Source organism: Gossypium hirsutum, chromosome D04 (assembly GCF_007990345.1).
Source record: "Gossypium hirsutum isolate 1008001.06 chromosome D04, Gossypium_hirsutum_v2.1, whole genome shotgun sequence".
In the NCBI taxonomy this organism is placed as follows: Eukaryota; Viridiplantae; Streptophyta; class Magnoliopsida; order Malvales; family Malvaceae; genus Gossypium; species Gossypium hirsutum.
The window spans coordinates 1,392,774-1,405,324 of NC_053440.1; the positions used below are offsets into that span (position 1 = coordinate 1,392,774).

The window sequence follows — 12,551 nt, forward strand, 5'->3', positions numbered from 1 at the left end:
TATGATATTTTGTGCATTTGCGGTAATTCTGTACATTCATTGAGCTTGTTTGAGCTCACATACTCCGTTCTAAACCATTACAAACAATTAGCGTTTGCGGTGTGAGCGATGCGATTCCAAGGAAGTGGTTCAAGTTAGGTTTAGTAAATTGAGTAGGTGACATTTTGATTATTTTTTTAACTGTAGGAATAAAGGCAATGTAGCTAGAATTTTGGCTGGTTATGCTTATTATGTCTTTAGTGTTTTGATATGATTATGGACTTTTAGGATTCGATGGATGTTTATCATTATTCTACTAGTTTTGTTATGGTTTAATTAAATTGAGGTAGGGGTGTTATTTTGGACTATGGTTATGAACATTTTGAGGTGTGATGATGTGTTAGTTGATGCATGTTGAAGAGGAAAACATTAAAGTGTGTAAAATGCCCTGTTTTGTTGTGATTTTGGACTAACTGTACAGAGGTATCGATACTCGGGGTAAAGATATAGATACTTTTGCTTTGTATCGATAATTTGTTTGGTTCTAAAATTGGTGAAGAAACAGAATGCTAAAAAGGTACCGATTTTCTTAATGGTATCGATACCAGTCCCCATAAATATTGATACCTGCGATGGTGTATCAATACCTAGGTGATGTCTTTGGCAATTCCATTAAATGGTCCTTGAGCATGTTTTCAAAATTGTTCCTATTAAGTCGTTTTCAACATTGCTTAGTGCATTTTAGACTCAAAAACTTCTGTTAATGTTTATATGTGGCAATTGTTGTATGCAATTGAGACTATGTGGATATGCACAAATTGCGATGTTTGATGTAGCGTCCTGTTACTCGGGCTCGGCGACCAAGCCGGGTATAAGGTGTTACATTATGTTTGCCCAAGCTTGGCCCCCCCGAAAACTTTGCCCAAACCCGCCCATATTTGCAAAAGACTAACCCAAGCCTATTTTATGTCCACCCATATTATTTTTTAATTTTTTAAAATATTTATTTTATTTTATTTTAATATTTAATAATTTTATACATTTTTTATTTATTGAAAATTTTTATATAGTCATCTTAACATTATTTTAATGTTTACATTAGAGTAATATTATATATTTAATATGGGTTTAATTTTTTAATGTGTTCTAAATTACATAATATATAAAAAATAACATAATATAAAATATTATAAACTTAAAAATGGGTTGGACTAAGCTTAGGCCTTGAATGGTCAAGTTTGAGGCCAGCCCATATTTTAAACGAACCTAATTTTTTTACCCAAACCCATTTTTCGGGTCTAATATTTTTGTCTAAACCTTCCCAAATTTCGGGCGGACCTTCGGTCCTGGACGAATAACTCGACCCATGAACAGATCTAGATTGGGGTGCTATTCGAGTAAAGCTTTCCAACAAAAATGATTCATTTCCACTTCTCCCAATTTATCATGGTGTAGGTGTATTTTTTTTTTATAATATAGAAATTTATATATGATTAAATTTACTAAAATTAATCTAGAACTCAAGGGAATTTGAATCAACCTAAATATTTATTATAAACTGAAATGTCAACATTAGTAAGGTGGTTATTTATATTGAATTATGATGAAAGTTACGTTGTAGCTAACCTAATTAATAGACAAGAAAAGTCTATACATGTTTCACAAGGAGGAGTAGACAAATTCGTAAAAAAGGGTCTATGTTTTAGCTACCATTACGGCTGGACTAATCTGCATGTATTGTGCTAAACCATGGAAACACGAGTTGGTCAATTTAGAACATATATAGTGCCAGTGGTCCAAGTTCTAAGTTTAGTATCATTGTTTTGGAGATTAATGATTGGGTTCCTTTATCTTTAATGATCGAATTTAAATTCTCTCTTTGAAAAAATAATATATTTTATCATGGCATTTAACATTTGTTAACATAATAGTAAAAATTACATTTTAATCCTTAAAAAATTATAATTTAATTGTCTTTAAAAAGTTTTGAAATACGCATTCAGGGTGGGGTCGAACTTAATTATTTTCATCTATATACACTTGTATTTTTTTTTGAACAAATAAGTTAATAAAATTATTCATGAATTACACTAATATACTTTGTATAATATACTCATATGGTTTTTGCATGTAAAGCAAAATAGAAGCAAATATTAACTCACTGGTTGTCTAATGTTTAACTAATACTGAATGGTATTACGTGGTCGAATCGTAATACGGAAAGACAACTTATACTAGTAAACAAATCTAAATATGTCCTTAGTCTAATCGAAAATGAGTAAATCGATTGAAAGACTAATATGTTGTCATCAAGTCCAATTGGGGAGATGTTTTGTCTTGAGCATCGGAGCAGATGACTCTCGAAAGATAGAGATATAGATATGACTGACTGGACTAACAGTACATTGGACTGAACCCAAATAGAATAGATCTTGAATCCATTTATGGATTTATTCACTTGAGACGTTCATAGTGTGACATGCATTAATCCTGAGTGGATGATAGACTATGTATGTGTGACTCGTATACTTTGATGTAAGTAAAAGTCTGAGTTCAAATAGATAAGGAACCAAGAGCTCGTGCGTTGGGTATATGATATCTTCTCACTAGCATTATATGATAGATGAAACGTAAACATGGTTACGGGTCGTTTGTCTTTGTGATGAATGACTTGATTACTATTTGATAGTAGCTGGCTTTTCATTAAGGAAGATGTAATAGTTACCATAAGACAAAATAGGTTCATATTGGAGAACGAAATTATCTCAAAGATATTAAGGATATCTTATGACGGTAACACACTTATGATAAGGTTATTAGACGAGCATTAATCGAGTAGCTTTCGTAATGGTGTGTAATTGGGGAGAGGTCAATCATGATACTATAGTGAAATGATATCATGAATAAATGAGTTTATAATTAATAGGCGAAAAGCCAAAAATTAGTTATAAATCAATTGAGCCCTAATCACATATGTCCAATTGATCCCTCCACTACCTCATTGAAACCAAAAATGAATTGCATGATGAATCAAATGAACAAAAATGGATAGAAATGATAAAGTTAGAGAAATAGGTTACATTCGAAAATGAATGTGGTTTCTCACTTAGTACGAAAATGACCTGAGAACTAATTTAAGTTTTTCAAATTATTATTTAATTAAATAATTGAAGTTTGAAAATGGAATTAAATTAATTGATCATTATGAAATCCATTGAATGTAGATATTAAATATATTTTCTCATAGATTCTTTTACGATAAAGTTGTCATGATTTTAATGGAATTAAAATTAGGTTAAGAAAATTATTTAAAAATAATAATGTCTATTTTGAGAAATAGAAAAACATGTATTAGATTGGATTAAATTATAAAGTGTTAGGTTAAAAATCTAAGAAGCACGTATAATTGGACCCAATACAGGAAAGACTCAAATCCACATCATAATACATATGAGAGAAAGCACACCCTATTAACCCCTCTCTCTCTTAGTTCAACTAGGGGATTGTTTTTCTATTAAATATGCATTAAACACATTTTACTAATTCAACTAGGGTTTCACTTCCTCTCCCTATAAATAGATAACACCCATAGGGCTAAATACACAATAAGTTATATACAACTTTGAGATATTGTTGTGCTGTTCGAAAATAGTAAGAATTTATTTCTAAGTACAAATTCTATTTTCTGGGAATAATATTTCTATCAGTTTTTACAAGAGAGACATTTACTTTCCAACTGGAAGTAAAGTAACTAATTTATAGTTGTGTTTGATTAAAAAATATTTAGCCCACGCTCGAAGCAATTCTTAGTACGAGAATAGTGTAGAATGTTGTTTGGTTGAAAGCTAGGAACGAAAAGGATCCTTCTAACTTAAAACAGAGGTGCAATTTCAGAAAATGTTTATTACTATATATATTACAAACCGACTCGATTTTCAAAATTTTAATTTTCTGCTGTGGAAGAAAACTGTTTTCGAACCGAATTTTTTCCAACAGTAATGTTGATTAAAGGATATCATTTACCCTTTATTAGGCTATGAATTCCACAATTGTAAGTGAAGTTATTTCATGCAAAAGTCGTATATCCAACGTGTTGGCTTTCAACTTTATTACCAATTGACCTCGTGCTTTTAATACATCGAAGTATACAAGACACACACATACACAATCTGTCACTTACTCAAGATTGAGATATGTCAAACTATAAATGTTACAAATGAATAAATCCATAAATGGATCTAAGATTTATTATACTTGGGTCTTTTATGATGTACTGTCAGTCCAGACAGTCAAATCTATATCTCTATCTTCTAGGAGTCATTTGCTCCCATACCCAAGATAAGGTATCTCCCTGATTGGACTTGATAGATGGCATAATAGTCTTTTAATCAACTTGTTCAATTTTGATTAGACTATGAAGCATTTAGATTATCTACTAATATAAGTTGTCTTTCCGCATCATGATTCGACCACATAATACAACTTAATATTAATTAAACGTTAGATAATCAGTGAGCTAATATTTGCTTACATTTTACTTTGCGTGCAAAAACTGATAAGGACGTCATACAAAAGATATTAATGAGAATGATGAAATTTTGTTAAATCAATTTATTCAAAAAACTACAAGTACATTTGACAATATTACTACACTAAAGGCACTAGATCCTAGCAGTATCTATAATGACCCAACTTTTGTCGGTGTCGAAAAATACAATTTTGAAACCCCATTTCCATAAACTAAGTCCATAAAAATGAAATATAAAGATTAAATAAGTCAATTTGGAAATATATTGAAGATTTGTTAAGCAATTTAACCAAGAAAATTGTTAATTAAAGCTTAGGGACTAAATTATAAAATTTTAATCACTCTTGAATTTTAATTTAGAAATGCTTGAGGACCTAGTTAGAAATAATCCAAAGGACCAAAACGATTATTAAACCATTTTTCTTTGATGAATTAGAGGGAAATGATGATGATGGTCATTTATTTGATGTAATTATAACTAAAGAAAATAAATAAGTTTAATTAATGACTAATCATGATTAATTAAGTTTAATTAAGCATTAATCTAACTTTAAATAATATGTAAGTGGATGGAAAGATGAATTCTATCATCATCTTCATACTCTACCGTCATTATTAAAGAAAAGGAAAGAAAAATGTTAGACATTTTTAGTTCATTCGGCCACAAATTTCACCAAGGTAATTAAACCTTTTCTTGCAAATTTTTATAGACTCTTAATAATGGAAGCTTGATTTAGCTAGTCCATTTATCAATTTCTTCAATTTTTATATGTTTAACAAGTTGCTATTAGAGAGACATTGATGAATTAGGCTTGAAATTGAAGAGAATTAGATAGTGAACTTTGATTATGTTAAGGACTAAGTTAGAAATTAAGTTAAGCTAGTTAGATAACTTTGTGGCATTAAAGACTAAATTGAATAAATTGAAAACTATTATGAAATTGTACTATGGATAGAAAGTATAGGGTCATTAATGAAAAAGTGTGAAATCTAATTATAATTCAATGTTAAATATGGGAAAATATGTGTATCCTGAGTATAAGAACTAAATTGAATAAAATAAAAAATTTATTGGCTATGTATTTTAATATTATTGGGATGTGAACTAGCCTATTATAATTGATTTATTGAACATATATATCTAAAGATGACGTCAGGTCATCTCGAGAGAAAGGAAAAGCGAGAGTCGTATACGAGTAACAAAGAATTTGATTTGTACTTTTATGATTCGAGTTCAATAATACATACATACATATATTATGTATATTATTGGCGATCTCTATTGCAAGATAGCTTCAATTTTCTTGGGATCTACACAGACTCCCTCGATTGAAATAACATGACCCAAAAAGACAAATTTCGATAACCAAAATTCACATTTACTAGGCTTCCTGAATAGTTGTTTTTCTCGCAACACTTGTAACACAATTTTTAGATGTTTATCATGCTCTTCCTCATATTATGAGTATATAAGGATGTCATCAACAAAAAGCCACAACAAATTGATCTAAATATGGTTGAAAAATGCAATTCATGAGATGGAGATGGATTATCATCAAACATTTTAGAGTTAATGTACCATTTGGTACTTGAGTTGGCTACAAGGTTCAATTTGGTACATGAGTATTTTTTTTCTCAATTTAGCACCTAAATTTGACTTCAAAGTTCAATTTAATACCCAAGCCAAATGGCATCATATAACCCTATGAATGTTTGATAGGTGTGCTCTAGTAAAAAAAACACATATATTTAGTTGGGATAATGATACAAGCACCAAGGTCCAACCTTAGGTCCATGGTGGAGATGGATTTAGCTTTCCTAAGGCCTAATCATGTGGTCCAAGTCTAAGAAACTTAAAACCAAGCTAAACATGTTAGTTCAAGATTTTATGACCAAAGGCCTTCAAAGTTATCGAGGAGAAAAGTTTGAGTTTCAAGAATGTGGATCTTGGGTCCATTTAAACAATAGTACATTGTTAGTGGAGTTTTTAAATTTTACAAGTAGGTACAAGGGGTTGACAAGTTTTCATAAAAAAAGTATACTGCTAGTGTACCAAATACTAACCCTTTGGTTAATTCAATACTCTTTGAGTTTATTATTTGCAAGATTCTACTCTTCACACTTCAACTTACTAAGTGCCGATTTAGAGGGTTGATTAGAGTCTTTAGTAGTGTTTGCTGAAGACTATCTTCAAAGGACTCCATTGGACATCACCTTTTCATTTTTTCTTCTCTATCGTTTTCTTATCTTTCTTAATCCATTCCAATCTTGATTTAAGATTTATGAATCTTTTTCTATTGCTGACTTGTTTGTTGAATTTTTAGGTTTCAAGATCCAAGTCCTTCAAGTCATTTCTTCAATCTTGATATTCAAATAGATTGCATCTTTCTTTTCTTTTTCATTCGGTTTCTGTTGTTTTGCTTTTAACTTATTGTCTTCCATTTTCAGATTCCAAATCAGATACCATTCATGCTTCTTGTGATGCAAGACACTCCTTGTTTAAGACCTAGTGTCCCCATCCACTAAATCCTCCCTCTTGATTTGTTCTTTTGTTTTCTATTGCTTCTTGCTTCGTTTTCTAACTTGTTTTAGTTGTTTGATTCAAATCTATTCAAGAACCATTAAAAGCTTCCAAGAACGATTCTTAAGCCTCAAGAAAGCTTCCCAATTCAGATCTTGAATTCTCCTCTCTTGTAAATTCATCCTTGGCCTTATCTTCATACGTTCTTGATTGTTTTCCATTGGTTTCAATTGATTCATTCACTAAACTCAAATATGAAAAATTTTAGGTCTATTCAAACATTCTTCATTAGCAAGAAATCTTAATCCCCTTCAAGGTCCATTTATACTGACCGGCCAACCTTGGAAACTAAGTTTCCTTTTTCTTTTGGATCTCTTTCCTTGCTAATTTTGTTGCTTATTGCCAATTGTGCTAACTTCTTGGCTCTTCTCTTTGTTTCAAATTTCTTTGCTGCCAAGAAACATCTTTCCTTTCAAAAATCAATATTCCATTCTTCACAACTTGAAAATCTTAATCTTAGTTGCTGAAAATACTAAATAAAGAAAATACTCGGGTACCAAATTGAACATTAAAGCTAAAATCAGGTACCAAACTGGGAAAAAACCTCAAGTATCAGATTGAAAAAAATTCAAGTACCAAAGTGAAATTGAAACAAAACTTAGGTATCAAATAGTATATTAACCCAACATACTAAATCAAACACTTTCTTGAACTTGTTACATAATACTACAAAAAAGTCTTTTGCAGGATCTCAATTTAGGATACATAGCATATATAATACTTTCTTAGTTACATAAAAGAATTTGCTTGTCGTCTACCTTGGCTCCAATGATTCCTTTTTGGGGAATCTTGCCTCCCACCCATTTGTCTCGGTCCGTACAACTTTCTGGAGAAATATAATGATGGATTATAAGAATCAGCACTGCTCTTTGTGTCGTCCTCGCAAGAAAGTGTCATCAGTTTCTTATGAAAATATTGTAAATCATCATCAACCACATGTCTCCTCCGCACATTATCAGGAGAAAACCTGAATGTCTTCTTCTGTTTAGCTTTAATAGACTCTGTGGGATTCATGTAGCTTGGTTTTTGAGCATGATTATCTTCTAATGTGCCTGCAACGGGAGTGTTGCTAGACAACGTGGTTGGAGATGCGGATGAGGTTGATGTCGAGGTCTCTTCATAGACGGATTCGGAACTTGGGGCAGACAATGATCCCGAAGTTTGCATGGATGTAGGAGGTCTAGCAAGAATTCTGGTTGTGACATTGTTCCTTTTCACTTTTAGGGGCTCATGTTCATAAGAGCTGGAGTGGAAGCTGAAATTGTTATCTTCACTTTTCCGAGAAATTGTGTTCATCATCATCACCATCTCTGCTGGTTCAGTACCCTCTTCCATTGCCCTGGTATCCCAGGGCTTGGTTGCCGTCCAACGATCAAGCCAATTCCAATCCGGACTATTCCTATCTAACCGTTGATGATTGTGAGAGTACGGCTGCTTATTCGCTCTCGCATTTGGACTGGCACATGATCTTGACTGCTGACAAAGTTATATATATATATCGATCATGGATAAAAATCAGCCCTACTTAACCTGAAGAAAAACTATGGTGTCCAAGCTACATTACCTGTTTTAAGACAGAGTATGCTACTGCTCTCTCCCTCTTGATTGCACCTTGTTGTCTCATTTGTTGTTTAGCTCTTAGTTCCTCTAAAGTTCCCAGACTGTCGCACCATCCTCGCTGAAAATAGTTTAAAAGATATAAACAAATGGTATCAGCTTATCATATAGGCACGAGTATAATTGTGTATGGATTATGTATAACCACCTCAGCTTGTTTTGCTGGATCTTCATCCATTAGTTTGGGCATAGCTTGTCCTTCAGAAGATGTCACACATTGTGCTCTTACTCGAGCTTGGACTCTGACAAGAGCTTGCATACACCTTAATGTCACAGCAGCTTGCTTTCGGACTTGACGACCCCGGAATATAGCTTGAATCCTCACTACTGCTTTCAACGCCCTTAGAGCTCGTCTTGCCTGCCAGCATTCATTTCCTTGTGAAAAGGGAAGGCACTTAAAAGAATATGAACAATTTTTTACCAATTTGTACTTGTTATCCATGGCCAATTACTGAAAGGTTAATTCAATTCTTCATAAAAGACTGTTCACAACTCAATTTACAATAAGGCGTGCTTTTGCAGAAAGAAATTTTGCAGTATCAAAATCAAATCAAGTTTCATTCATATCTCACAGGACAGACCTCCATTAAAGAAAATGCAAAACCACTTGGATCAGAGAAACGAAAAAGAAAAGAGAAGAAAATGGTACTTCAATTCCTACAAAGGTTTATACTTAATTACCATTTTCTCTTACCATATATCTCTCCATGGGCTTGTAAATTACTAAATGGCAATTCATTGCAATTGACCCCAAAACTTGGAACAAAAACAACATAATTTTGGAGCTTTTAGTCTTCCAAATGACAATTCATTGTCTATAGTGCAAGCAAAGTAAGAAGCTATACCAGCAAGGCTCGAAATGCGGTCTGGATTCGAATGGCGGCCCATTCCCGCTTAACAGCTCTGAAATCTTTGGGTGGAGCACGAGCAACAGTAGCCATAGCTGAAGCGAGCACATCATCCACCAACAAAGATGAATCAGAGGCCTCTGAAGCAGCCACGTGGTGCATCCTGGGAACCTTTGATGAGATAGATCCCAACCCTTCGGATGAGCTCCTCCATAGCCTCCACTTCTTCTTCGTCTTATCTCCCACCTTCTCCTACAAACCCAATTAACAGAAAAATGAAACCATGAAAGCATAAATAAAAAGAAGAAAGAAAAAAGAGGTAAACCTAGTGTGAAGTTACTTGATTAGTAGGATCTTGAAGTGGTTTGAAAGTTATAAGCGATTTAAACCATTTTCCTGAGGCACCCATTGTTTGGAAAAAGCTAGAATTTGCAGGAAAAACAGCAAATGATGGTGATGATGTTTAGCAGATGGGATGATTTGGGGCATAGGCATAGGCATAAGCGAGCATTTTATTGGGAAAGATTAAATTTTGAAATTTTGAAATTCGAAAATAAAGGACTACATAATAAATTGACTTTAATAAATCTTAACGGATACATTGACTTTTAGCTTTTGGATTTGATCTGAAAGACCGCTCCTCCTTAACTTAAGCAGCTTCTATGCCATTAATAATCCGACAACTTCAAAATACAGAACTTAGCCTCTACCCCTTTTATTTCACGGAAAATGATTTTCGAAAAATTATTATTTTTTAAATGTTTGCATAAATTTATGGAAGAATATTTTATAAAAGTTATTTTCAATGAAATAAACATACATTTGATATTATAATAAGTAGTGAATTGATTACAAAGTAATGTTAATGTGAAATTATAATAAAGAATGAATCTTGGTGATGTTAAGGATTAAATTGTAAACTTTGTGAAATTTATAATTGAAACAAGAGAAGTGTATGTATGAAAATTTGTCATGTGAAATAAGATATTATAATATGGTGAAAAATAAATTATATGGCAATAGGGACTAAATTGAAAAAATGTACAAAAGTTTATGTGTGAAACAATTTAATATGTAACTAAAGAAATAATGGTAAAAGTTTAATGAATATGTTATGAGATGATGAAATATGCATAAAGTATTGTAAAAGTGAAAGTGCGAAGTGCATTATTCTCCAATTTAAAGGTTGGGAAAGGCTATGAATAGTTCTAAATATTGTATCAAAAAGAGCAGATATCATCATCATCATCATCAAGGAATAAATAATTTAATTAAATAATTATTCTGAACAAAAATATTAATTAAATAATTATATATATGAATTTGCTAATATATATTTTTTAAGTGAAAATTGAAATTTGATACTATACTTCATTTTGATTGGTATGTGTCATTATGCTAACTCTATATTGAATGTTGTTGCTTTACTTTTATTTGGCTGAATTTTGCCACTAAAGTTTATTTTTTTTATTGAATTTTTCTATTCAATTTTAATTTAAAATAATTTGTAGACAATTTAATAATAAAGTTTATATTTTAATATTTAATTAATATACTAGTAAAATTAAATAAAATTGGTTAATTTATATAAAAAATAAACTTAATTTTTTTTATGATGTATGTATTTTTTATTTTTCAATTTTTTATTTCATTGAATAGAAATTCTACTATTGAGTTTTAATATTTATAAGTTAAATTATATTTAACTATTAAAATAAAATATTTGAATTTTTTTTTATTAAATTATGTTTTCAAATCATCAAAATTAATATTGAGTGGTAAAATTCAATTAATAAATCAAAGTTAGTGGGAAACTTTATTAAAATTCAAAGCTTTGTAGTAAATTTCAATCACATAATATTTTTCAAAATATAATGGTAAATATCAATGAAAAAATTATATTAACAGATTTCAAAATTAACGTATAGTATGATGATAAATTTACACTTTAACCTAATGATTATTGATTAAATAAAATAAACATTATAAAAAGTAAATAAAATATCGATTATCAATAAACTAGCATTAATTCAAAGAAATATTTTAGACTGTGGAATTATTAAATCTCAAATCTCAAAGTATATCATATTATTATTATTTAAACAATAATATTATCTATTTGGATTTGTTAATTTGTAATATACCTAAATCTAAAGCATGCTTTACTTTCGGTACGCTTTTTGTCTGCTCTTGTGGCATGCTTGTGTTTGGTGTTTTTGTGCTTTATTATAGTTTTCCAGCGATTGGGAGATTTTGTGTCTTTGTCCATGGAGGAGGAAATTGCTAGTGTACCACTTGATGACAGAGAGGAAGAGGCCTGGTAAGTCAACCTAAGGAAAGAGTCAAAGGCAGAGAGTTTTCAGTATTGCCTAGTTGGTTGTTTTCTCACAGCCAGCATGGTCAATTTTCAGTCCATGAGGAACACATTGGCCAATCTTTAGTATTTGCTAAGTAGAGTTTCGATTTCAGACATTGGTGATAAAAGATTTTTGTTTTGGTTTTATCATGAGGTTGACATTGTTAGGGTAATCAATGAAGGTCCATGGACTTTTAATGCTCATCTCATTTTAGTTCAATGATTGTAGGAAGGTGAGGATCCGTTGGGGGTTTTGCTATTTTATGCTAATTTTTGGGTACAAGTTCATGACTTGCCCTCAAGGTTGATATCCAACGGTTTAGAAAAAATAATTTGACAATTTTTTAGGCACTTTTATCGATTATGATGCTGGATTTATTTTGAGGGCTGTTAAGGGCTATATAAGAATTCATACTCAGATAGAAGTCTAATCTCCTTTGAAGCGTAAGAAGAAGATAATGGTGTCAACTAAAGACCAACTTTACACTCGTTTTCAATATGAGCGGCTTACCTTATTCTATTTTTTTGTACGATCGTCATGGTCACTCTGAGAGTTTTTGTCCAATCCAAGTAATTCATGGAACGAAGAAGTTAGTGAGGGAATAGGATGTCTCTCTTCGAGCTATGAATTGCTGAGCAGTG

The 12,551-nt window shown here is 31.5% G+C and overlaps 1 protein-coding gene across 2 annotated transcripts; it reads right to left on the reverse strand.

Moving 5' to 3' along the window:
• Window positions 1-7,674: 7,674 nt before the first annotated feature.
• Window positions 7,675-10,242, reverse strand: LOC107931542 (protein IQ-DOMAIN 1). Of its 2 annotated transcripts, none has more exons than XM_016863459.2 (5): window positions 9,894-10,242; window positions 9,551-9,805; window positions 8,854-9,063; window positions 8,653-8,766; window positions 7,675-8,561 (listed from the first exon to the last, which is right to left on the reverse strand). In XM_016863459.2, exons 1-5 carry the CDS (start codon window positions 9,960-9,962, stop codon window positions 7,818-7,820), a joined length of 1,392 nt encoding a protein of 463 aa, XP_016718948.1. In that variant the 5' UTR covers window positions 9,963-10,242; the 3' UTR covers window positions 7,675-7,817. The 2 variants fall into 2 exon arrangements, with proteins under 2 accessions (XP_016718948.1, XP_016718947.1); XM_016863458.2 differs by having other exon boundaries at window positions 7,675-8,564; window positions 9,894-10,240.
• Window positions 10,243-12,551: the final 2,309 nt, after the last annotated feature.

Excerpts from the sequence above, each read along its gene's own strand:
- LOC107931542 (XM_016863458.2), bottom strand. The coding sequence starts at position 9,962 with ATGGGTGCCTCAGGAAAATGGTTTAAATCGCTTATAACTTTCAAACCA. Across the intron at positions 9,806-9,893 it reads TTCAAGATCCTACTAATCAA|GAGAAGGTGGGAGATAAGAC; the intron begins GTAACTTCACAC and ends TTGGGTTTGTAG. Across the intron at positions 8,565-8,652 it reads CATACTCTGTCTTAAAACAG|CAGTCAAGATCATGTGCCAG; the intron begins GTAATGTAGCTT and ends TAACTTTGTCAG.